General features: G+C 40.3%; 1 protein-coding gene across 13 annotated transcripts in view; it reads left to right on the top strand.

The window, feature by feature from the left end:
* Positions 1-27,067, top strand: part of LPP (LIM domain containing preferred translocation partner in lipoma) — a 677,058-nt gene that overhangs the window by 545,586 nt on the left and 104,405 nt on the right. For all 13 annotated transcript variants that reach the window (XM_047874816.1, XM_047874813.1, XM_047874824.1 and 10 more), the window contains one exon: positions 21,060-21,229. In XM_047874816.1, coding sequence (XP_047730772.1) covers positions 21,060-21,229 — 170 coding nt within the window. The remainder of the gene's footprint in view (positions 1-21,059; positions 21,230-27,067) is intronic.

The following is a 27,067-nucleotide window of genomic DNA, read 5'->3' on the forward strand; positions in this document are numbered from 1 at the left end:
TGATCTATTATTATAAGAAAATAAAATTGTATAGCAAACAGGTCCTCGACAGTGTTATTTCCAAATGACAAGAATCAGTCACATAGAGCATCTACAGACTCTTTGACAATAACAGCAACAATAAAGGTCGTACTTATTTATGTGCCCAGGTGCTATCCAATGTTCCTTTTATGCACTGACCTTTGTAATTCCCACAGCAATTCTAATTAAATAGGTACCATTATATTCATATTTTACAGATGAAGAAACATATGCCCAGATAGGTTAGGTGACTTATCCCATGAGACACAACAGGTAAGTTGACACAGCCAGGTTTAAAGAGATAATGACTTCAGAAACCTTGCTCCGAATTGTTAACGTAGTAATATAACAGACTATCTAGACAAATTTGTTCTACCCTACTAGTGAAGTCAGAGCTCTTGTGGTGGTACTTACAGAGGTACAAGGGCTCCCCATTTCTAAACAGAGTTACTTGATAGGATGTGGGCTGCTTTTTAATAACAAATATAAATAGTTTCTTAGTTGCTGCACCAAGCTTTCTGGTGTGTCCCCTAACTCTTAATTATGAACATTTAATTGGATCCCTGGTGCTATGTATATTTGACTTTTGTTGTGAAAATTACATTCATTCCATTCCTGCATTTGACATGGCAAGACATAATTCCTATAAACCAATTAGTGATACACCTTTCAACTCTTACTATGAAACATTAGCTGGCATGAGTATCAAACTCCTTTCTTACAAAGACTTGCTGTCCTAATTAAGTTTTTAAAAATTTTTCTCAAAAATGGTGGCTTGTCATTTCATATCCTTATTTGAAATCTTCCTGATACCACGCTTTGATTGGGATCCACATGGAATATGTAAACAAATGAGCATAGTTTTTGCTGAAAACGTTCTTCAAGATCTTTTGGGGGAGATGAGGCATGTAGATAAATGCCTGTGGCACAAAATGAATTAATATGATTGCCTGAAAAGAGTTAAAATCTCGACAATAATTTGAAGAAGGAAGATGCTATGTATACTTTGGAGATACAGAGAAAGGCTTTATGAACCACCACACAGAAAAATGGGCCAAAGCTTTAAGTATACAATTGACAGAAGGGGAGACATTGCAGTATTCATTAGAAGGAGGGAAAGAAAGGAGGGAGGAAGGAAGCAAAAAGCATTTCTCACCTGGCTTCTAGGAGAAAACAGTATTTGACACAGGTGTTGGATAATAACATGTGGCTGTGACTGGTGAAAACGGGATGCAGAGCATCAAGAAAGTAGGAATAACTTAAACAAAGACACAGAGGTTGGAAAACATGGAGACTTGAGAAGCAGAAGTCAGGAAGGGAAATCACTCGTTCCCTGTCAGGTTGAAGGATCTGTACTGGTTCTTAGGAGATGTATAGGGATCACATTTCTAGTCCTATAATGAAGGGCTTTAAATTACAAAGTGTGGGTCAATGCAGAATTCCTTAAGAGATGGAATTCTGGGGAAACTGGGGAAAGGGTGATAAGATAAATCTAATTCTTCAAAGCTGGTTCCCATGTAGGAGAATGGGCTTGTAACTACAGGTGAGAGTTAGGTACTTCAGGGTCCTACATATCTTTGATAAACCAGATCTATAGGGATATAACAGTGGTATCTATAAGCCTGTTAAAGACCAGAATTGCCAATAGGCCTTTGAGTTGTGGTCATCCTGTCTGTATCTCCTGCTAAAGACCCATATTCAGAGTAATCCTTTAAATGATTGCTCGCTAATAATGGCTGACAACAGTGCCATTTTATAGCAATCTCTGACGGTTGCTTCTTAGGTCTTCTATAACTCAATTTCATGAAAGTAAATGATCAATGACTACCATTCAATGACCACCATTGGCTTGAGTGTGCTGACACAAAAGAATTCTAAAAAAATTGGCTTTTTCTTCTCAGACCGAATGTCCACAGAACTCAGCAGTGTGGTATCCATGTCAACCCAAAGCCCAAATATTCCCCATATGTACTAACAGACTCTATAAGGCAATTTCCTCCAGGTTGTCATTATGCGAGCTAATGTGGACGTTAACACAGGCACTATGAAGCCAATTACTCTGTTGCTGTAGTTTACTAAAGGTTGCTTTTGCAATAGGGACCGTGTTACCTAATGGGCTCTGAACTTTAATTTGCTCATGATAATAATAGTGAGTAAATGTGTCTATCCGTGGGCTTCAGAATACACTTTTACATTTTAGACCTACAAGAAAAAAGTACAACGTTTTATGCTTTGCTACATCCGTAGGTTCTGTTAGAGCGTACCAAGCCTGATATTTGACACCAGTTTTCATAAAGAGAAATCATATTAATTGTGTCTCTATCCTTTCACACTAATCCATTATGAATATTTTATTCCAGAGTTAGAAAAATTACATTCACTTATTACTGAAGAACATTTCTTTATAGGGAGTGCTTTATACTTTAAGACCTCATAACTCACTTTAAATATTTCAAGCACGATAAATGGTAAGAAATGAAAAATAAGCCTGGATTTGTAGGGTAAGGACCATTTACAAGTCTTTTATCTTCAGATTGTGATCATACAGTTAAACTTATTTGATGTGCTTAGCAGGTTGTAAAATTCATATCTTTCTGTGGTGATCCATGGGAGATGACTTCATCATAATGAAACACTTTTAAATTTGATTTTTGTGAGTTGCAAAATGATTATCATTTTCCCCTACCAGGAAGAAAAAAGTGTTTTTCTTTGTTTAACATCAAAAACCCGATACTAATTTTGATCTCTTGACAGAATGAAAAATCTCTCTGCTGATACTCTGCTGCTTCTTAGTTTCCATGACCATGCAAAATTATTGGTTTTAGCAAATAAACACATTTGGGCCAAAACATTAATTTACTTCATAAGATGTATACAAATGCCCTTCTGGAAGAGAAAATAAATAAAAAGACATAAGCATGTTTTGCACCATCAGAAAAAATTCAAAATATGAGTTTTTAGTATCTTCGTAGAGGAAATGCATAAAAGAAGCATGGTGTTTTGCGTAACATGTTACTTAACCTAAAACTTTGAAATTTTAGGGCAAAACTTTATGGAAAAAATACGAGAGAACCTCCTTCAATGCACTTGGGTCCACTGAGCTAATCAAAATGCACTTTGAATTGAAAAAAAAAAAACAATTGAGAGAGAGGGAGGGAGGGAAGAGGAGAGGAAGAAAAGAGAGTATGTAAGAGAGAGAAAAATTACACAATGTAATTGTAATATGTTTATATTTATGCCTATTTTTGTGCCATTGTCCCGCTGTTTGAATTACTATAGCTTTAGAGCAAATCTTGATATCAGGTAATATAAATCATCCAACTTTGTTCTCCTTTTTCAAAATCATGTGAACTAATCTGCATTCTTTGCATTTCCATATAAATTTTACAGTTTGCCAATGCATGCCAATAAAATCTGGGAGGATTTACATTTAATAAATCGAATAGGAAAGAAATGATACTTTACCAATTTTGTCTTCCAATACATGGACATGGTATATCTCTCCCATTAATTTCATCTTCTTTAATTTCTCTCAGCAATGTTTTTTGATTCTCACTGTAAAGGCCTTGTACATTTTCAGTCATAGACCTAAATGTAAAAGCTAAAATATAAAACTTTTACAAGAGAACATAGAAAATCTTTATGATATTGGGGTAGGCAACCATTTCCTAGAGAAGATATAGAGAAAAAAGTTGAGCCAAGAAAGAAAAAAAAATTTAACCTCTGCTTCCCAAAAGATGTCATTTAAAAAATGAAACCATAAGACATATACTGGGAGAAAATAAGTACAGTATGTATGTATCTGGTAAAGGAATTGTGTCCAGAGTATAAAATGAATTCTTACAAAAAGAAGGCATACAGTTTGATTAAAAAATAGGCAGAACATTTTTTGCACTACTATTATTTTATTTTAATATTATATTTTTAAAAGTATATTTTTTAATGCTTATCTTTGAGAGACAGAAAGAGAGCATGAACAGGGGAGGGGCAGAGAGAGAGGGAGACACAGAAGCTGAAGCAGGCTCCAGGCTCCGAACTGTCAGCACAGAATCCGACGCAGGGCCTGAACTCACGAGCCGTGAGATCATGACCTGAGCCGAAGTCAGATGCCCAACCGACTGAGCCACCCAGGAGCCCCTTAATATTGTATTTTTAAATTTAAATTCAAGTTACCTACCAGTGTAGTCTTGGCCTCAGAAGTAGAATCCAGTGATTCATCACTTACATATAACACCCATTGCTCATTCCAAAAAGCGCCCTCCTTCACTGGGTGTTGTATGGAAACCAATTTGACAATAAATTCAATATATTGAAAAACAAAACAAAACAAAAACACAAAAAGTGCCCTCCTTAATGCCCATCACCCATTTAACCCATCCTCCTAACCACCTCCCCTACAGCAACCTTCAGTTTGTTCTCTGGACTCGAGAGTATCTTATGGTTTGCCTCCATCTGCATTTTTATCTTATTTTTCTTTCCCTTCCCTATGTGCATCTGTTATGTTTCTCAAATTCCACATATGAGCAAAATCATATGATACCTTTCTCTGATTGATTTATTTCACTGAGCACAATACCCTCCAGTTCCATCCATATTGTTGCACGTGACAAGATTTCATCCTTTTTCATCACCGAGTAGTGTTCCATTGTGTATATAAACCACATCTTCTTTATCCATTCATCAATCGATGGTCATTTGGGCTTTTTCCATACTTTGGCTATTGTTGAGAGTGCTGCTGTAAACAATGGGGTGCATGTACTCCTTTGAATCAGCATTTTTGTATCCTTTGGATAAAAAGCTAGTAGTGTAATTGCTGGATCCTAGGGTAGTTCTATTTTTAATTTATGAGGAACCTCCATACTCTTTTCCAGAGTGGCCACACCAGTTTGCATTCCCACCAACAGTGATAAAGGGTTCCCCTTTCTCCACATCCTCACCAACATCTGTTGTTTCCTGAGTTGTTAATTTTAGCCATTCTGGCAAGTAGGAGGTGGTATCTCATTGTGGTTTTGTTTGTATTTCCCTGATAATGAGTGATATTGAGCATCTTCTCATGTGCCTGTTAGCCATCTGGATGTCTTCTTTGGAAGTGTTTATTCCTGTCTTCTGCCCATTTCTTCACTGGGTTATTTGTCTTTTGGGTGTTGAGTTTGGTAAGTACTTTATAGTTTTGGACTCTAACCCTTTATCCAATTTGTCACTTGCAAATATCTTCTCCCATGCCGACGGTTGCCTTTTAGTTTTGTTAATTGTTTCCCTAAAGACCTAAATGTGAGATAGTAAACTAGCAAAACCCTACAGGAGAAAACAGGCAGCAACCTCTTTGATCTAGGCAGAACATTTGAACAGACACTTTTCTAAATAAAATATAGAGATAACCAACAAGCAAATGAAAAATACTCCAAATGTTTAGTCATCAGAGAAACATAAACTTTAAACCCCGTGAGATGCATCCACACATTCATTTGAATGGCTAATATTCAGAAGAATGACATTCTAGTTACCAGGTGTCAACAAGAAGATAGGGGGACTGGAATTCCCCTACATTGTTGGCGAGGATGCAAAATAGTACAACCACAGTTTGGTAGAGTCTCACAAAGTTAAACACATATTTACCATTTGGCTCACCTTCCATCTTCCCGTATATCGACCCAAGGAAAATGAAAATTTTTTTTCCTATAGAAAGACTTGCATACAAAAATTTATAGCAGCTTTATTTGCATTGGCCAAAAACTAGAAACAACTAAAATGTTTACCAATAGGTGAAAGAAAAAAACTGTGCCGTATTTTTTATAGCCAAATGCTATCCATCAGTAATAAGAAAATGAACTTCTAATGAGTATAGCAACATGGGAAAACTGCACAAACATTATGCTGAGTGAAAGGAGCCAAACCCCTGTCCCTTCCCCCAAAAAAGAATATGTACTATATAATTCCATCTTTGTGAAATCCTAGAAAAGGTGAATTTAATCTATAGTGACAGGGAACAATCAGTGGTTTTCTGAGGCTAGGGGAAAGGATTTACACTAATGGGGCACAAGGGAGCATTTTACGATAATCGGCATGTTCTAGAATTTGGTTCTGGCTATAGTTACAAGGGCCTAGGAATTTATCAAAATTTATTAAAATTCACAATTTAAATGGGCTCATTTATGACATGAAAAGTCTACCTCAGTAAAGTTTATGTTAATAAATAACAAAAATATATTTCATCATTTTAAAAAAACATGGCCAAGGTATATTTGAGTAAAGCCTGTTGGCCTTTTGTCTTGCATGAGTCATAGTGCATAATGTCAGAATGAATTCTCAAACAATTTCCAGTTTGGGTTCTGTGAAAGGAGAGCAAGAACTTAAAGACACTTGTGAAACGTGAGTGCAGAATTCTTTGCAATGTTTAAGTTTGGATTTTTCCCCCTGATCATTTAAGCTTGCTTATCCATACCTGATTGAACAATTCATCTTTTTTTTTTTTCCTAAGCAAAATGTCCTTATGGAACTTTCCCAAAGCATTCTACTTAGATGTTATTTTTAAAAATGAAAACATTTTCACTCTTTTATTAATCTACATAATAGTTCATTGAATAGTACAATTGCAATAACAAATTCAAATGGTCTGATTCAATTTGGGATCAAATACTGCTGACTCCCGTAGCAGGTTGGAGCAGGAGACAGGCTGTGCTCATAGTGGTTTTGGTTGGTTGTGCACAAAGACAGATGACTAAGGGGCCACTGATGTGGACATTGAGGATCCTGAGTTTGACACAGAATGCCTGACACATAGTAAATCTTCAATACCCGGGTAATTTGAATGTTTACCCTCTATAGGAGGTATCAGAGGTCTTTTGGATTGGCAGTTAGATGCTCAATAAATATTAAATTGAATTGCCTCATGGAATTGCAGGAGTTAATTCCTTTATTCATTTATTAATTCTTGGCTACCCTACTTTAAAAGTGCATTTGGAGGAGTGCCTGAGTGGCTCAATCAGTTAAGCGTCTGACTTCGGCTCAGGTCATGATCTCACGGTTCGTGAGTATGAGCCCCGGGTCAGGCTCTGTGCTCGAGCCTGGAGCCTGCTTCGAATTGTCTCCTGTCCCTGCCCCTCACCCGCTTGCACTCTGTCTCTCTCTTTCTCTCTCAAAAACAAACATTTAAAAAAAATTTCTTTAAATAAGTAAATAAAAGTGCATTTTGTCTGTGAGCTCCACAAGGGCCTGGCTTCTTGCTCTATCTGCTATGTCGGCCCACAGTAGTTACTCAATAAACATTTTCTGGAAGCATAACCTCAGTGACTCTGCTGCCTTGTGAGGTGTCCTGCGAACGGGAATGGGTCTAAAGCCAGTCTCTAATAATACGTCTTTAACACTTCATTAGTAGGCAGATTTCTTAGGCAAACTTTTTTGTCTGTAAATTCCTGAAAAAATTATTCTGAGGAAGTGAGTATTATGAATGAAATTATTCGCACAGATGAAAGCGAGAAAGGGCTCTGGTGGGTCATTCCCCTCCTCCACCCTTCTTCCTATTCTCAAGATTCATTGCAGCTGAATCCTCGGGATCCTTAGGGTTCTTTGGAGAACGCTTATAAAAGCTCTGATTCTGGTTCTCACCCTCGAATTTACAGAAGAGGGTTCTGAGGCCCAAGATGGCTAAATAACCTCTCTGGAACCTCACACAGCTATACCTGGTAAAGCCAACTTGTCCTCTAATACCATTGCTTTTTCAGCCACCCTTCTGTTCCAAGCTTGCTGTGTCCCCTGGATAACATCTTCTGTGTTTAATTTTTGTTGTTGTTGTTATTTAATAGAAGTCTTTTCTTTAAGATGCACTACCGCTCCCATTTGTACCATCTGCAGCAAGCTAAATTACTCCTCGGCGTTCACACCTTTCAAATATGTGTAGACCATAATCATGGCACTCCGTAGTCATCCTCCAGCCTCTCTGTGTACTTACATGGCTCCTTTAGTCTTCCTCAAGTCAGTCTCTCTCGTCCTTTATCGTGAGCACTATATTCTACTCCCTACTGCCTATAAGAGAACAGTCTGAGTATATTCCAGATGGGAAAAAATAACCCCAACATGTTGTAACAGGGGGGAGAAAAACACACTGATGAGATGAAAGGAACAATCTACAGGTTAATTAGTAGTATGGCCACAAATATGTGCACAGTTTTGTTTCAGAAATAAAGCAAGCTGTATTTGTTGTAACTATCTCTTCTTTGAACTTAACAGAATGCTGATAATGCCAAGCTGTGTTTACAGTCCAAATTTTTGCTAAAGACCTTCAACTTTGCACTCCCCCCTGTGTGGTATCTCTTGCCCAAGACAGAACTACAAATAAAAGCACTTAGCAGGAACTGATGCAAGAACCCATCACGGAGCTGATCTGTTTTTGTGCAGTGTCTGTGGATTTGTATGGTTTCTGGGAGCTCTCCCTATAAGCCTTACTTCGTAAGGAAGAACGCTTGTGTTATCTCACTGGTTATTAGGCAATTGGGTATTAGTCATCCTGTAAAAATTAAATGTGTTTACCGACTATGATCATCTAAAAATGGAAACTACATTAGTGCAAGAGGATTCTCCCAGAAATAACTCTGCTGACATAAATAGAACATGCCTCTTGCCCCGTTTCTTGTTTCTTTTATTTAACAGCTTTTATAGTGTTTCAACAATTTTGCAGTCTGGAAGGCTGTCCAGAGATCAACAGTGAGCAGGTTCTCCTTACCTGCAGGCAGGCTTACTCTAATTTAGCTGAGAATGAAAAATGAAAGCCTGGGAAGGTTTTTAGAGAAATGCTTGATTCCATGTATACATCTAATCGGAGGAGATAGAGAGGATCTGCCCTTCCCATGGACGTGGCTTCTTGAGGAAATGACCCATTTTTACAAACTCCACTATGGTCCCACAAGTGTTCCTTCATTCCCAACCAAATCCTTCCTGTAGAACTTTCTGAGCCTTTCTTCGGCTGTTCTCTCATGATCTCACAGGGCTCTAAGCTCCTACAAGGTAGAAATGTGGCTTCTTGGTGTGTTCTTATTATGAAACTTTGTGCCACACCTCAGAAATGATGATAGCCAGTGGAGTTTATTAGAACGAAATTTAAACTTTTCTACTTTAAACCCAGTGATTCTGCTAATCTGGAGGTGGCAAAGAAGGGTGGCTATTTATTTCCTCTCCCACACAAAGCAAGATTGTGAAGGAACTTTTTCTCTGAATGAAAGGGGAGAGGGGAAAAGTGGGAACCTTCTCATGTTTTATTCAGATGTTAACAAAGAAAATTGAGAAGTGTGGTTTCCTTAAAACTGACACCATTTTTATCCCAAACATTCTGGTAAGTGATAGCAGATGACTGTTCAAGCTTCTTGAGTGAGAGAGAGAGAGAGAGAGAGAGAGAGAGAAATATTTTTCAGGAGCAGAGTCCCAGCGGGAAGTATTACCTAAAAGTAATACGCTAATTGCTTTCAATCTTGCATATTTCTACATACTGTGTGCATACATACATGTATTAATAACTGTTCCCAAGACGTCACTCTAGCACTCAGCTCAGTGTTGCTATGCAAGTGCCAGAGACAGAATCAATGCAGACTGCAGTTTAGCAACGAGAATTTTACAGACACACGAGGGCGGAGATGGAGATGGCCGCAGGTCCAAGATTCCGTGCCTGGGTCTCCCTCTGAGCTCTGATGTAACATCATGTGTCAAATATTCATGGCATCCATCGGCCCACTCCACTTAGAACATGAAACAGCACTGCCAGCATTTCCTAGGAGCTTAGATCCTCAAAATCTGTCTACTTACATCCAGGATGGCATTCCATTTTGTGGATTTGCACAGGAATTCCTCAGAATATGAATTCTGGATAAAGGCCCAGATATAGAAGTACATTGTGCTCTATTGTGCATGTGATTTATACCATCGTTCATAACAAAAATGTATTTTACAATGATACATCTTGGAGGAATTCCTCACATTTTCTTGTCGTTTATCATTTAATGTCGAAATTCCTCCTGGTAACCCTTTGAGTCACCGAGGGCTGGGATTGCTGTTGACGTACCTAGGACCTACTGACCCAGGTGGATGAGGGAAGTTGCCCAATGCCACAGGTTATATATGATAAAGCCAGGATTAGAACCCTGTTCTTCTAACCAGAGATCTACTACTTATCCCACACGGGTGTTTTGTACCCTTTAAAAAACTAAATAACAAAATAAAGTGGAAGCCTCTTATCAAGTGAATGTTATATATAACTCCAGTGTCCAAAAATAAATCAGTTCAGACCAGGTATGGTCAAACAGGAAGCAGAGCCTGGCCTTTTATGGCCCCAAGGTACCTCTACAGAACACCCAGATGTGTTTCAGACGGATGGATTGGTTCTGCTGTTTCAGAAAGTCATGTAGTTAACCTTGTTCTGGAATCATGCAGGACTCATCCTTGTGGACTGCCATGTCCCACAGGATGCTCCCATATGCGATGAAATTTTACCTTGTGTGGAGGGAGAAATTCCTCATGCTCAGGCAACAGCGCCTACTAGTGGGGGAACACTCGTATTTGAGGTGGCTCCGCCCCCCCCCCCCCCCCCCCCCAGATGGTTTGAGCAGCCAGATCACTGTGCTGGGAGCTCGAAGGCTTCCATCCAGGTCTCATCTCTTCTGTCAAGGCACGGCCTCTCCCGCAGCCTTTGTTTTCACATCTGTGAATGAGGTTGGACCAGATGTTTTCTAAATTTTCCACATGTGCTTTCCTTCTTAGACTTTTAAATCCCTTTAACAGTGTCTTAGGGGCCTTTCAGCACCAAGTGGAGAAACCAAAGCTGGGGTGTGGTGTCAGGTGAGAATATTGCCCACCTCCGGGTTCAGCACTATGTGTGTATGTAATGTGGGCCAGGTGAAAGACCACTCGACTTGGGGCCTGATGAACCAAGTCTGAATTCCAGCTTTTCTGCCTCAGTCTTACACAAGACTATTCTCCTAGGTTCACTCATTTGCTAACAAAGGATAGGTGCCTTAGATAGCTTTTGGTTATTGTGAGGTAAGCTTCAAACAGCATCATGTAAATGATGACATTTCATGTGAACCTGCAGGATTATCTCAATCTTGATATGTCAGAAATTTAAAAGTAATGCTAGTCATAACTTCCCATTTTTCTCTTTTTGGAAGCATCAGGTGAGAAAGCACATTTAATATTGTAAAGTGCTATATAAGTGTAAGGAGTGCTTGGTAACATCATAAGATGATCATGGCTATTTGGGGGCATTGAAATACAATAGCTTTAGCAGGGAGTCTGGGTGGCTCAGTCGGTTAACCGTACTACTCTTGATTTCAACTCAGGTCATGATGTTGGGGTCATGAGATTGAGCCCTGCATTGGGCTCCGGGCTCTACAGTGACAGCGCAGAGCCTTCTTGGGATTCTCTGTCTCCCTCTGTCTCTGCCCCTCCACACCCTCTCTCCATCAAAATAAAAAAAAACTTACAAAAAAAAATAAAGAAAGAAAGAAAGGAAGAAATACAGTAGCTTTAGAAGCACCCTCGTGAGTTACTCAGGGTTAAGTTTGTTCTTAAAGAACCAAAATAAATTTGGAGATTTCCTACCACAGAAACTATGAGTAGCTGGGCAAATTAAAGCATTTTCAGCTTGGAATCGAGCTTAAAGGAAATACAGATTCCCATGAGAGATACCATGAAGCAGATTCCAAACATAAATCAAAAATAATCGTTGCAATAGCAGTTGTAACTGTACTAGTAAATATTGATTTTTATTTCTGTTAACGGGTCAATCATGAAATTAATTTTAAATGTAGGAAAATAGATTAAGAATTCAGAAGGTGAGTATGAAAATGTCCATGTGTAAAAATTAAGTTGAAGAGAAATCTTGACTTTAGTCAAAATAGATGGTGATATTCCTGTCAGGGATGTTGTAAGGTTTATACGAGCTTCCTGCCAGGCCGGATGTTTTTAGGAATCTTAGAATTCTAAAGCAATAAGCCAGGTTAGGGGATAGGTTAAGCGGGCTCCAAAGCCAGACTGCCTGGGCCCCTATCCCAGCTTCAATATTTAACTGCATGGCCTTGGGCAAGTGACTTAATCTCTTCAGGCTGCCATTTCTTCAGCTATGATGCAGACGATGATAGGACCTACACTATCAGGCTGGTGGAAGGATTACCTGAGATAATACATCTAAATGCTTAAAACAATGCTTGGCAAACACTAAGTCCTGCATAAATATTGACTGTTGTCATCACTCTGGGGTCCATATATTTTTGCAGGATTAGGGTTGAATTTCTAGCACTAAATTCTATGAGTAACATTTTGGTGAATATAAATCTTCTATAACTGCCTCAGAGATGCAGCTGCCTCTATAACCCCCATATTGACTGTCCTCTTTAAAGGTAGGCCCAGGGGCACCTGGGTGGCTCAGTCGGTTAAGTGAAACTCTTGGTTTCAACTCAGGTCATGATCTCATGGTTCATGGGTTTGAGCCCCGCATTGGGCTCTGTGCTGACAGCTCAGAGCCTTCTTGGGATTCTCTCTCTCTCTCTCTCTCTCTCTCTCTCTCTCTCTCATTCTCAAAATAAATAAATAAACTTAAAAAATATATAAGTAGGTCCAGAGTGCATATCTCTGTGCTTTTAGTTGCAATAAGCTCTCTATTTGAAGTTGTGCATATTATACCTCCTATAGTTGGAGGGAGAAGGAATAGAGCCTGTACAAGGCCCTTTGTGGCTGTTGTTGAACTTCATGGCCAGATAGTGAAGGCAATCATCACCATCTTCTTTTTACAGAGGCTGAGAAAATGTTACCACTGTGCCACACTTAGCACAGAATAAAGACTTCATAAGTGCATTTATTGAGGGGCTGACAGAACGGCTGGACAGTGGACTCAACTGAAACCACCTGATCCTTGAGGGGGTCTGATTATTGCTGATTGTGAAAGCAAGTGCCCTCAGGCTCTGGAAATTTAAGAAATGTGTTCAGGTTCCCATAGCTAATGAGTAACAAAGGCAAGACTCACAGATCTGTCTGGTTTCCTTTACATCTTTATATAGAACTTTGTTCAAGGGCGCCATGTATTACATTCAAAACTGCAAAGCAGTGTATTTTGTTTTGCTTTTGTTGCTATCTGGCTTTTGCCTTCATTTGAGCTACTTTTCCTGAGAATGGAAGTTGCCAGAAAGTGATTGTCCTGACGTTTACCGTGCATATATATGTTACTTAGTTCAGTGGAGGTTGGGACCAGGGTGCGTCGTGTCCAACTCACTGCCTCTGTCAACACAACTAAGTGCAACTTATTAGGATGTAATCTCTGTAGAACCAGGGTTTTGGCCCTGTCATTGCTTTGTAAGAATTCTCTAGGACAAACTACACTGTGGAGCACATTGACATGCAGCTCCTTGTAGAGCAATGGTTCTCAAACCCACTGCACATTAGCATTGTTATTTCAGGGCCCCACACCAGACCAAAGAAGTCAGAATCTCGGGAAGTGAAGCATGGATATCAGTATTTTTTTTTTTTTAATCTTTCCTGGTGGGAATCCAGAGTTTGAGTTTCAGTACTTTCAAATCTTCTCTGAAGTACCGCCACCTATACTGACCTGCCTACCTCTAGCAGACACTGACCACACCCATGATTTGGGAGTTGGAGAAGTGATATTGTATCAGCTCTTCTTTCCCCGGGTGTGGGAATGGCCCACACTCCTACCCAACGCTGAAGACATCATAGTTGAGTTCTGGGTGAATAATAAACTTTACTCATACAAAAACACATGCTCATTAAGATGGACTGGGGGCGCCTGGGTGGCTCAGTCGGTTGAGCGTCCGACTTAGGCTCAGGTCATGATCTTGCGGTCCGTGAGTTTGAGCCTTGTGTCGGGCTCTGTGCTGGCAGCTCAGAGCCTGGAGCCTGTTTCGGATTCTGTGTCTCCCTCTCTCTGCTCCTCCCCTGTTTATGCGCTCTCTCTCTCTCTCTCTCTCTCTCTCTCTCTCTCTCTGTCTCTCAAAAATAAATAAATGTTTAAAAATAAAGAAAGAAAGAAGATGGACTGTAGAAGTCCGCCCTGCTTCCTATCTCAGCCCACCTCCTTCTGCCTCTGAGACCTTGGCCAAGTGACTTCACCTCAGATGTCTTGCCTATCAAATAAAAATAGGTAATCGTTATAGTGCTATGAAAGAATGTATGTGGAGTGCTTAGGACGGTGCCTGGCATCGAGAAAAAAACACAGTAATTTTCTTTTATAGTTTTGTTATGCTTCTTCACAATGCAGCATAGTTAAGTCAGCGGAACATGTTTACTTTTGCAACCCCATGTGGGACTCCCCCGCCCAAACCACCCCCTTACCTGAAGGTCCAGCCTAAGCAAATATGTATCTATAAATGAATCACCTCATGGCTTAGCCTTCCTTTCATCAGTAGGATTCAGCCTTTACTCTGTCTTCTCAGGTTTGGAACCCAGGCCTTTATTCGCCCGCTCCTGTACTGTTCTCTCTGACAATTTGGGGTTTTTTTTGTTTGTTTGTTTGGTTGGTTGGTTATTTTTACTCAACCTCTTATTTTATACTAAGATGTTCCTTACTTTGTCTCTCTCGGAAGGCTTCCTCTGTCTACCACTGGTCTAGTGCTGTAGCGGCCACTGCTCTTTTGCCTGCTGTGTGCGTGCCCACGTGTGCGTGCGAGAGAATGCAAGCACCTGTGTATAGGGGAGAGAGAGACAGAGAGGAACTGCCATCTGCCACTTCCTCCCTCCCACCCGAGTGCCCAGTGAATCTGCAAGCATCTCAGCAAGGATCACCTGAGCAACAACATGATGAAATAGTACAATACGATTGTATACACACAGGCAGGGCGACAAAACTGCAGTCCTGCAGTCCGGCTTTTAAGATCCGATAAGGATTCCATTATTCCCACAACTAAATGGCACTCACCATAGGAGACTGAATATCGCCACATTATTTAAAGGCAGAGTCCAAGAAAGTAGGAAAAGACTGAATGTGGTGTACGATGTGCTATGTAACATCACACCTTAAATGGTGACCAGTTGACATTCTTGATAGACTCTGTAGTGTCTGAGGCCATACAGCAGCACCGTGTGATACATTCATTTACAACACAAAATGAGACTTCTGTAGGAGTGCTTCTAATTAATATAAGTGAACTTCTTTCCCTGGCTTCCATTCTGGCAAGATATGAGAACATGTAGCTGATTCTGTTCATGTATGTTATCAGTGACTAGAAAGCCATTGAGAAGTCTTCCAAGAAAGACATAAAGAGATAGCATTAGAGTGATAACTCATTGGTGGAAAGCAGACCTTTTCAGCCAACTTATGAACAGTCTGTACCTGAATGGGTTTGAATGCATATTAAACAAGCCTATTTGGGCAATGCTCAGCCACTGTTATCCTGATGAGCAGTACAGAAATAGGTACCCCTTGGAACAGTGGCTCAACTTGGCTGAACATTAGAATTACCAGGAGCGCTTTTAAACTTCAATCCCACGACATCCCACTTCAGAGCAATGGAATCAGAATCTCTGGAGCTGGAACCCAGTAATCGTACTTTTTTTATGTTCCCCAGAGTATCCAGCATATTGGCGATGTTGAAAATCACTGTCCTACGACTTAAGTAGTTTAAAAAGCAGGGTGTCTATTATTACATGCATTAATGCTACAGGACTCTATAAAATAAAAGCTTTGGTGATTAGAAAATGCCGGTCATTCGGGGCGCCTGGGTGGCTCAGTCGGTTGAGCGTCCGACTTCGGCTCAGGTCATGATCTCGCAGTCCGTCAGTTCGAGCCCCGTGTCGGGCTCTGTGCTGACAGCTCAGAGCCTGGAGCCTGCTTCGGATTCTGTGTCTCCGTCTCTCTCTCTGACCCTCCCCAACTCATGCCCTGTCTCCCTCTGTCTCAAAAATAAATAAATGTTAAAAAAAAATTAAAAAAAAAAAGAAAATGCCGTCATTCTAGTACCTTCAGTGAATGTCAGATGGACCTGTCATATAAAGAATGCAAGCTTATTCTATTATCTTTTTCTGCCTTCAGCAGAAGATAATTTCTGACTCGCCTTAATGGAGTATCTGCTTTAGAAAGATAACTCCAGTGGCCATATGTAGGATAAATTGGAACAATCTTTTCGTTTCTAGGAATACTTTACCAGGACTTCATTACCCTGATATAACCCTATTGATTCAACTTTCCAAACAGGATTTTGTTCAGAATATTTTGAAGAAGGTGCGTAATGAGAAGCCTGATACGCGATCAGCATATAGGGTTTCAATTCATTGTGATTCTTAAAAAGAGAATATTACATTTGCTTGTGCCTAAAATTTCTATTAAAACTCAGATAGCAAGGGAGACATGAAGATAAATGTGACCTAGCTTGATGTCTGCATACATTTTCTAGTTGACTTTTGATGGTGAATAATGCAGAAGTTTGACAGTATCACCAACTTTTAAGATGACTCTGGACATTTTTGATCCTACCCCCAAAACAAGCAGGGCTTGGAAAAGGGGGCCTGTGGCCTCTTATAGTAATGGTGCCAGGATCACAGGAAAAACATTTTCAAATAAAATTTTTTTTCACATTATAAAGGAAATATATTCACGTTACCAAAAGAGAAAACTGGAACCAATAAATCTGAAAACCTGTGTCCCACTAATCTACCTCCCTTGCTTACCCTGTTGATCTACCTGTAATATCACTCTCCACCCGTGCCCTTCCTAAAAATGACTTGTTTGAATTCTGCATAACCTTCCAGGTTTAGCTCAATACTAAGACTTCCATAAAGCCCTTCCATTTATAAGAGGAAGTGAATCAGAGATACTGGTGTAGTCAGGAAGCCATTGCAATAGCCCATGAATGATAATGGAGCCTGATTTAGGCAGTAGGCATGTTGCAGATAGAAGCCTTTCAGAGACGCTCCAGAGGTTGCTATAGTTAGCAAAGGGGACTGGGGGAAGGGGTGAGAAGAACCCATCATGGGTTCCACAGCAGATATGAAGCGATATACCTAGCAAGCAATAATACATAACCAAGCTTTAGAAACCAGTTCTTTTCATTTATTTATTGTTGGATCTAGGCATCTTAATTCACTGTCAGAATTCTCCTCAGACGGTCTGACCCTCTGTCATTGTTTTTTTTTTTTAATTACTGTGCTAAGGTTTGCCAACCAGCTCCTCATACCAGCCCTGGGTCTGAACTTGAGCTTCCTACTGGCCCCTAGTCAAACTCTGTTTCCTTCATGCTCTGATGCCTTCAAGTCTGGTACCATTCCCCCTGGTTTTTCTCATTTAAAAGTGCTGAATACTTGTCCAGAAGATGGGCATTCAGATTGTGGTGTGCATTTTAATGATGTGTAGTATAAGCCCCTCTAGGGGCAAGGATGAACCATGCTTGAGTGACTTTCTTTCCATTGTGAGTGCTTCCCGAAAAGGCATAGTTTGTAAATTCTGTTAATGTGAAAAGGGAACATTCGGGCACCTTTTCTGTCCTGCTGATGTGTAGGGCTATTTTTATTTTTTGTTCTTAGCTCTTTTTTCTGGGCTTGTGATTCTAAAGGTGCCAGACTGACTGCCCTCGAGCCCGTGTCCCCAATTTCTCCCAAGAATAGGAAAAATATGGGAGGCAGCAGAGCTGGTCATGTCTGGGTTCAGCGTATTAGCTTGACCCACTCTGGAAGAATATCCTCCAAAATACAAAGGAGAAGATTGTTCCTTATGAATCCAGCCCATCTGCTTTCATAGCTGAGAAGACAAACCCTTGTTGTGCCAGCACCAAGCCACTGCAGACGTGTGGGATCCAGTCAAGTCCAGCCACTCATTCCCTTTGGAAATACTAAAATGTTTTTCTCTCTCCCCTCTCCACCTGTCACAATTTCATCCTCGAGTTGGGCTCAAATGCGTCTTTTCCCACAAAACCCTTCCTAAGTCCCCTATCACATATGATTTTCCTTCCACACCTCCACAGCACTTTCTCCTCTGGCACTTGGCACCTTTTTTTCATGTGATTGTAGAATGTACGTGGTCTTGTAATGCCTGTAAAGGCACTGACCAAGTCTACTCCATTTCCGTTTATCACAGAAAAGCAGAATATAGTACTTTGCAAGAGTAGATACCTGAGGAATGTTTGTTGAACAGAATGAAAATTGCAAAGCTTTTCTGTTCAGCCTGATGTTTAGGGGTCTGCCCTGATCTTTCTCTCTAATCGGTGATTGAGATTCTCTCCCAGATCCTCAGGGATAGCTAGCAAACTCTCCATAAACTGTGTAGAGTGAGCTCTTGGGTTCCAGAGATTATGCTGTGGATCAGCCGTAGTTTAGATCACAATCGCTATCTCCAGCTGCTTCATAGACCACCATGACATTTAGCCAGAATTCTTTTTGTTTCCCCAAGTGTGGTCCACACATCACTGTGTAGTCCCTGGTGGACTGTCAAGGAACCCAGTTTAAGGTCTAGGAAGGAAAAGAGTAATAAAAAATAATAATTCTGTTGACCTGAATTTAACAGATCTGAAATGTAAAATTACAGTTTTCACAGGTATCCAATCCACAGTTAATAATCATCACATTCTTAAAAGATTGCACATATATCACAAAACCTCTGTTGACTGGTGTTGTTTGACCAGTATTCACCAACAGTGCCGTTCAGCTCAGAGTATTTTCATGTCATTCGTATTTTTTTTTCCCTGCTGATGCTAAACCTATATTTTTCATTATCACTATTGTATTGCATTGTTTCTTTAGTTCGCCAGAATACATCAGTGATTTCAATATGATTCAATGAAGGCGGGAAAAATAGTAATAACGATAATACCATAAATACCACTTTCAGATTAATATTAAAAATGTAAATTTTTGTGAACAAGGATTCCAATATAAATATTGGAAGCGAATCTGTATGTTGTGAAACAGATATGATGGGTTTGCACAAGCAGTTGAAAAAGAAAAGTTTGAATACTAAACTATGCTAATGACTCCTTAAACATTAGACTTTATGAACTGATCCATTTGCCTATAATCCCAGTGTGTTTTCTGTAATGAAATGTCAGATAGTGGCATGAAACTCTAATTTTAGCATCAAGTTGAGACGTAGCACAGTGAACTATTTAGTAAACCAATTAAGCCGGGTTTCTTTTCTGAATAATCACAAAACAAGAGCCATATGCAATAACCTAATTTTGTTACTAAAGGCAATTAAGTTCCAAATTTTAAAGGCACTTTTCTAAGGTTATCTATCTCATAATAAAAACAGGTACAAGTTGACTCTTGGGCAGAAGTTTATAAAACAACCACAAGATTTATTACAAAAGTTTTTATCCAATGTCAAGAATATGATATCAGGACTTTATAGTATCAGCTACCATAGTGGCAGTCAGTTTCCAAGAGTTTAACTCTTTTTCCAGTACTTGATATTTCTTATTGCTTCGGGGGAAAATGGACTGTCGTTTGGGTTATATTTTAAAAATACATTGAAGTCCCGCAACAGAACGTATAGAAATATTTTCCAGTGCCAATGCAACCAGAGAGGATCAGAAATATATTTGGCTCTTTCCTCCCAAGTTGAAACATTTAGCCCTCCCGTTTTTAGGTGTGAAATGGTTGTCAATCCAGGGGATGGAGTGCTGAAAGCAGTCTTCATGAGAAATCTCTCCGTCATGTCAGCTCTGTGTTCAATCCCGATGCACACAACGAAACAGAGGCAGAACAGCATCGTGGTTAAAACCATGGACGCTGAAGCTAGACTCCTTGGATTCGAATTTCATTGACCGTCTTTGTGACTCAGTTTCCTCATCTGTACAATAGGGAGAGCAACAGACCTACGACATAGGTGGTTGTGACTATGAAATGAGTTTAACATGTATATAAAGCACTTTGAAAATGCCTGACACGTGGGAAACACTGGGTTTGCTTACAGCTTATGTGTCAAAGCCCGCAGCGCAGGTTCTTGCTGACATTCCCAGCGACCTGTAATTATTTCAGACTTTTTACTTATCGAAATAAAGACTAAGAAAGAAAACTGGATGTGGATCTGACCTCTGGCTCAAGATTCCCATGACGGAACCAGATAGAGATACAGATTGCAACCAGCACAGGGCTTCACGCTGACATAAATATTTGTCTTCTGTAACGTTTTATTGTTCCTATTTAAAACAATGATTTTTTTAAAACCGAAATCTGATGTCCATATGTGGTCCACATGCCCCATAAATCAGTTTAAGAATGCTGAAAGTTTACAGAACGCTGGGCTGGACAGGGACAACCAGGGCCTTCGGGACTCAAACCCCGACAAGTATGTGGAATCTGTTACAGGTTTTAGGGACGTTCAAAGTATGATCACACTTGAAGGCAATACTAACTGGATTGTAATAACTTAAAGGGTGTCAAGTGTAGTGGGAGACTTGCTTAATGAGGCCCTAGAAGACAGAACTGGGACTACTGGGTAGCAGTGAGCATGAGGAAGCAGTCTGGCTCAGTGAGCATGAGGAAGCAGTCTGGCTCAGTATGAGAGAGAACTTTCCAGCAGTCAGAGCTGTCGGGAAATAAAAGGGACTCCCTTTTGATCTGTCATTGAGGGCTGGATGCAGAGAGATTTTACAACCTGGGCTTTTGTGAAAGGAGGCGCAGTTTGAGTTTGGACCCAGTCCCCTCACAGTCTAACTGGACACGTAGACTCTCTAAGCAGGAAGACTTTCCCAGGCTGTGCCTTCCACTGCTGCTATGCTGAGTCATGTTCTTCCTAGACTTGTGTGTGAGACTGGAGGCACAGCCCTGGCCTCGACATTTGGAGACCTGAGTTCTACTCTGTCACGTTCTGTAGGTCCTTGAGCTGTGAGGGTCAACTTTTCAAATGCTTCGTGTAAAATCTCCATCATGGCGGCCTCACAGAGGTGAGTCCTGGCTATATTGGTGATCTCGCGCCTGGTGGTGGCAGTGGTGGGGGTGTCAGCCCTCTTGCTGCCGCTGCCACTGTGAACCTGCTGTCTCCTCCATGTTGGCTTCTTCAGAAGGACTGAAGGTGTTCCTTGGTGTGCTCTTAGCAGTCAATCCCTTCTTTCTTTCAGGCCGCTGTGCTCGCTGTGGGGAAAACGTAGTTGGGGAAGGGACAGGATGCACTGCCATGGATCAGGTCTTCCACGTGGATTGTTTTACCTGCATCATCTGCAACAACAAGCTCCGAGGACAGCCCTTCTATGCCGTGGAGAAGAAAGCCTACTGTGAGCCCTGCTACATTGTAAGTTCAGACTCCCTCTGCCGCGCCTCCTGTGCTTTGCAAAGATGTCTTCTTTGGCAGAATGCCAGTCACTCCAGATAGAATGTAGTCATCGGATCTTTATTTCTCCACAGATTTCAAAGTGTGTGTGTGTGTGTGTGTGTGTGTGTGTGTGTGTGTGTGTGTAAATTGGCAGACCTTAACTTTTTTTAACTGTTCCCTGTTCGCATGAGGTCAGAAAGGCATGAGGAGGGTCCATCAGTGGTCTGCTGGATCATCACCTTGTGGCTTTCAAGCATGTCTGTACAAGCTCTCACATCACCCCCTGAACATCAGAAGGTTTCCCATAGTCATACCTCTTCTTATTAGGTCTCACCTTGCATTTGAATTTGCCAGTATTGGTAAAGAAACAACGCAGGGCCTCTGGACTTGTCCGTGCTCTTTCAAACTCCTGGTCCCTTTGAATCACTTCTCACCCACTCAAACGTTTTCTTACCACCATGCCCAGCAAGTTTGCAATGATGCAAAGAAATCAACCCTTTATTATAGAAGGAAATGAATTTCCCCTAAAGGAAAATGAATAGTAATACTGACTGAGGTAATAATTGTTTTTTTTTTTAAAAGAACACAACAACTATACTTTAATTACATAAGTAGGTGGCTAAAAAGTACTCACACTCTTTTCAGTTTTTACCAGGCTACTTAAGAACACACATTAAGCTACACACACATCAGAAGATAGATCAATGTGATGAATGAACATAAACTTTTTAAAAATATAAAATGCATTTCTTTGCTATCTATCTGCATACTTTTAATCTGTTTAGCACTTGTTAGTGGGAAAAACAGTGCATTTTTGCAAACCCACAAAAGAAGTATGGTTTCACCACAGTGTCGGGGCGTTTTTATGTAAAAGAAGCTTTGGGTGCAAGGTCCTAGGAGTTACACATAGCCTTGCAGATCCCCAAGGTTCAAGTTCATCGCAAAGTTCCTGGTCTCATTGGTATCTATCTTCCTGTGACCTGACGTCTCTAACTCATTGCAGCCCTCGAGTCTCTGTAGCACAGATCTGAAAGTTTGTTAAGATTAAGATCTAGAGGGATTCAGTATAGTTTGTGCATCTCTTAGGTTCAATTTTATTCCATTTTCCTTCCTAAAGGCAATTTAACTTAAACATAGATAGCCTCATAATAGTACTACACAATGCTGGAGCTGGGAAGAAAAAAAAAAGGTCATTTGTCTAACTCCTCATTTTAGAAGTGAGAATACAGAAACACAGAGAGGAGGAAAATGACTTCTTCTGTTCAATCCTTGGTGTCAGACCTGGGGCTATATTCAGTTTTTCACACCCCTGGTCCCATAGTCTTTGCTGACAGTACACATTTTTAGCTTGTTTGGAACATAAACACGAATACCATAGTGTCCTGTTGATCTCAGGGAGCAATTACATATGAGCTTAAAGCTCATTGAACCAAAGCTTACCTCCTTAAGAAATAAGAATATTCAGGGACGCCTGGGTGACTCAGTCGGTTAAACGTCCGGCTTCAGCTCAGGTCATGATCTCGCGGTTTGTGAGTTCGAGTCCCGCGTCGGGCTCTGTGCTGACAGCTCAGAGCCTGGAGCCTGTTTCGGATTCTGTGTCTCCCTCTCTCTCTGACCCTCCCCCATTCATGCTCTGTCTCTTTCTGTCTCAAAAATAAATAAATGTTTAAAAAAGAAAAAGAAATAAGAATATTCAGGATGCCTGGATGGCTCAGTCGGTTAGGCGTCCGACTTCAACTCAGGTCATGATCTCGCGGTTTGTGAGTTTGAGCCCCGCGTCGGGCTCTGTGCTGACAGCTCAGAGCCTGGAGCCTGCTTCAGATTCTGCATTTTCCCTTCTCTCTGTCCTTCTCATGCTCACCCTCTGTATCTCAATAATAAATAAACATTTAAAAAATTTCAAAAGAAATGAGAATATTTCAAATATCAACCTTTGAAATCTTTACTGAAAAGAGAAAATTACAGAACTCCCTGTCTTTTGTAAGCAGACTGCATGGGCTGTCATTCACAATGACTTAGGACCACCACATGAAATTCTTTACTGCAGCGAGCTCTGTGATAATGATGCCAGCAGAGCTTCTGGAAGCACGTATGGCTTTGTCCTTATATGAAGTGACTACTGTGTTTTTCTGTAGCTCTTGTCTCTATTTTCTGTCCTTTTTCGGACTGCATGGTTGATTCTTGCTACCATTCGCGGGGCTGCGGTGACAGCCTCCTTCATTTTTTCCTGTGTCTCTTAGAGCTAGGAACCCTGAGAAGTGTTGGGAAACAGGATAACAGGTATGAAGAACATGGCTTGAATCTGATGTCATCACTTCATGTTTAGTCTCCTCCAGAAACTTACTGGATCTTTCTAAGCATCAGTTTCCTCCACAGTATAATAGGGATGATTGCAGGATTCTCCCAAAGGCCTGTGAGGATGAAATGGGGCAATCCTGTAAAGCACCCTGGGCCTGCCCAGGGAATGGTAATGGAATGAATGTTATTCTGAGATTAATTTTGGCAAGATTTCTGGCATATGTGGTTTTTCTGAATATAAGGACCTTACGAGGGCTGTGAAATTATTTGGGCTTTAGGAAATTGTTTTAACCCCTCAGGCACACCCCTGCCCCATTTTTAAATGCATTTCTTGCCCTCCTGGTTGAGTAATAAGACTAAAAAAGTGTAATCTGACTCAATTATGGGTTTGTACAGCCTGTGGGCTCAGGTTTCGATCTCTATGCCAGGCATAGGAGCTCAGTGATTCTTCAGGAGGGAGTTTCTTTTACTTTGGGTCCCTGTTACTAGACTGAGCTTATGACAAGGTAGAGTATCTGGGAGATATTGAATCACATCCTTGGAAAGTGGGATGGACTCAAACAATGGAAATTCTTACCATCCCTTTTGACTTTCCCTCCCTCATAAGAAATGTTAATCAAGATTTTTCCTTATGAGACCTATCCATGGTGACTCCAAAATGCAACTTAATTCTTGTCAGAATTCAGTTAAGCTTTATTCAGAGGCCCTTGTTCCATATTGATTTCAGAGTTTAGCACGGACCTCAAGCTCTTGGATGGATGTTCTAGCATTGTAATTTCTTTGGAACTTTTTGTAAATCCAATACGCTGCCACACCAGAAAAGTAAAGAGCTTTCTTTTGGCGGGGGGGGATCGGGGAAGCTCAGGGTATAAAATGAAACAAGTTGGTGTTGAAGACAGAGTGTGTAGTAAGGAGGATCCTAGGGATGTGTGTATGTCTCTTGGAACTAAAGCCCTGGGAACAGGGCCAACTGCAGTGGCATTCATTCAAACTGCCTCTCGTTCCCTTGTGGAAACTGATGTCTGAGAGACATCCTGTAGAAGGAAAGTGCAGAAAACCCAGGCTCTGGGCCTCAGTCAGTGTGGTGGCATTATTCAAGATCGTGATGTAGTTCATTATTTCTGTGTAAAGACCACCCATATTCAATGCTCTGAGTCCAAGAAGGAGACCCACCTAATATAAATTTCATTTATTCTTGCCTAAATTGATTATTAATAATCAACTTAGGTCATATTTAAATTAACCAATTACATAATTTAGAGGGAAAATACACCAGTTAGGTCTTCTTCATCTTTCCTTCACTGATTATTCATATTTTCCTGTTGTCTCTGGAATCTTTAATCCTTGCACATATACACATGTAATTAAACCAATTTGGTTCTGTAAGGTATTATAACTCTCGTTAATTATTTTTATACATGCTTTTGTGTTTTCTATTGATTGACTTAATTTGAATACGTATATGGCTTTCCATTGTTAATAATCTCTATTTTATAGCTTTTGTCTGTTTAATTTTACCTTATGTTTGCATACTACATTTTAAAGTTATTTGCCCCTAGAAAGGTATTGGGTATTCTCTGTTCTTTCAGTGTTGTAAATAACATGCCTATAAAGAGCTGAGTTAAGGTTTTTCATTATTTTACTTTGAATTTTTTCCTTAGCATAAATTCTTTGATTTTTGTGACCACGTTTACTTTACAGCACTTTGGAGAACTTTTGCTTTCTTTAGAAACATTTCTAAATTTCTTTAGAAACATTGTTCAAATTCACAGAACCATCAGCAATATGAAACCATATGTTAAACTATAACCTATCCACGACTGAAGAGGTTTATTTATATTTATTTTGAACCAATTAAATAAGTGCATTACGTAATTTAAGTTTGTATGTATTTGTATTTCCAAATCAATGAGATGCTTTTCTACTTTGGTGATCTCTTAACAGCTTAGTTTGGGGGCACCTGGGTGGTTCAGTTGGTTAAGTATCAAACTTTGGCTCAGGTGATGACCTCGCGGTTTGTGAGTTCGAGCCCCGCATCGGGCTCTGTGCTAACAGCTCAGAGCCTGGAGCCTGCTTCAGATTTTGTGTCTCCCTCTCTCTCTGCCCCTTCCCTGCTTGTACTCTGTCTCTCTCTCAATAAATAATGTATACATATAAATATATGTATGTACATATACATATATATACATCTATTTTTAAAAAGCTTACTTTTGATTATTCTTATGGATTTGTGTAAATGAACAGATTAAAATTGAGAGCACTAAACTTCCTTAGAAGTAAAGTCATATAACTAGAATATACTGCTTCTAGTTCTTGCTCTCTAGGTGAGACCTTGGGTAAGTCATTTAGTGTCTGAGTACTGGTATCATCATTTATGAAAGACAGATATTAACTTCTTCCCTATCTCCAAAGCGAAGGAATGAACACTTGTGATATTTTATACATTATGAAATTTTATACTGATATAAGGGCTTAATCCATTAATAACATTATTATCATCGCTTTTCCCCTTAGCATAATCTGATACAATTTAGAAATCCTCTATGTTGGGGGAAATTTCATAGCTGCAGTTGCTATGGAAATACTGAAATAAATAAATGTCATAGAAAGAATGTGAGGACATATATGAGAAGAAGAGGTTCATGCTTTGCTTAAGAAGATTTTTATGTTGGTATGAGTATGAGGGACAGCAACCGTGCCTTCCACTTAAGTGTTCTTCTGTCCTGTATGAGACAGGTTTACCCACAAATATAGATTAACAAAAGAACTGCTGTGTTTTTAGCATGACCAAGGAGTCTGGGCTGGAGACACGGCACATCTGTGATTCTCAGATACTCAGCCTGTTTATGAAATGGCAGCCAAGGATCTTCTCCTAAACCAGGGCTCTTACTCAGAGTGGATCAAATCCAACTTCTGACTCTCTCAACAGTGGAAGTTGGTACAGACATTTTTATTAGTTAAAATCCAAGTAATTAAAAGACCTCAGGGAATAGGAGGCCAACTCCACGGGAGACTAAACATGGTAATGTTCCCGAATTTGACACATTAGTGACCAACACTGTAGTGGCCTTTTGCTCCCGTATGTCACTAAATGGCTACAGTTAAAACATTCAAACTTTTCAACTTACCTTAGGTGGTAGGTTTTGTACCTCTGCAGGAAGGTTGTCCTTTTATACGCTCAGTTCCTCCTAATAGTGTTTTAAAAGCAGTTATGGCTGGTGCTTTATGTGGATGTTGGGAAAGGAGCTGAGCGTTGGGACAAAAGCCAAAAAACCCACGTGAACTTCCCTTCCCTCTTCTCAATTGCCCACCCCTGCTCTTTCACCCCCAAGGAGGGTCCGTCTCTCTCCCTCACACCAAGTGCATGTGCACAGACACTTACTTTCTTCTTGATGTTTCTTCATTTTCCCTCAAGCAGTCTGCGAGAAAGGAAAAGCAAAAAACAACAACAACAACGACAAATGTTTCAAGAAAGAGGGACATCTGTCAATCTCTTAAGCGACTTCACCATGCTATCTC

Source organism: Prionailurus viverrinus, chromosome C2 (assembly GCF_022837055.1).
Source record: "Prionailurus viverrinus isolate Anna chromosome C2, UM_Priviv_1.0, whole genome shotgun sequence".
Lineage (NCBI taxonomy): Eukaryota > Metazoa > Chordata > Mammalia > Carnivora > Felidae > Prionailurus > Prionailurus viverrinus.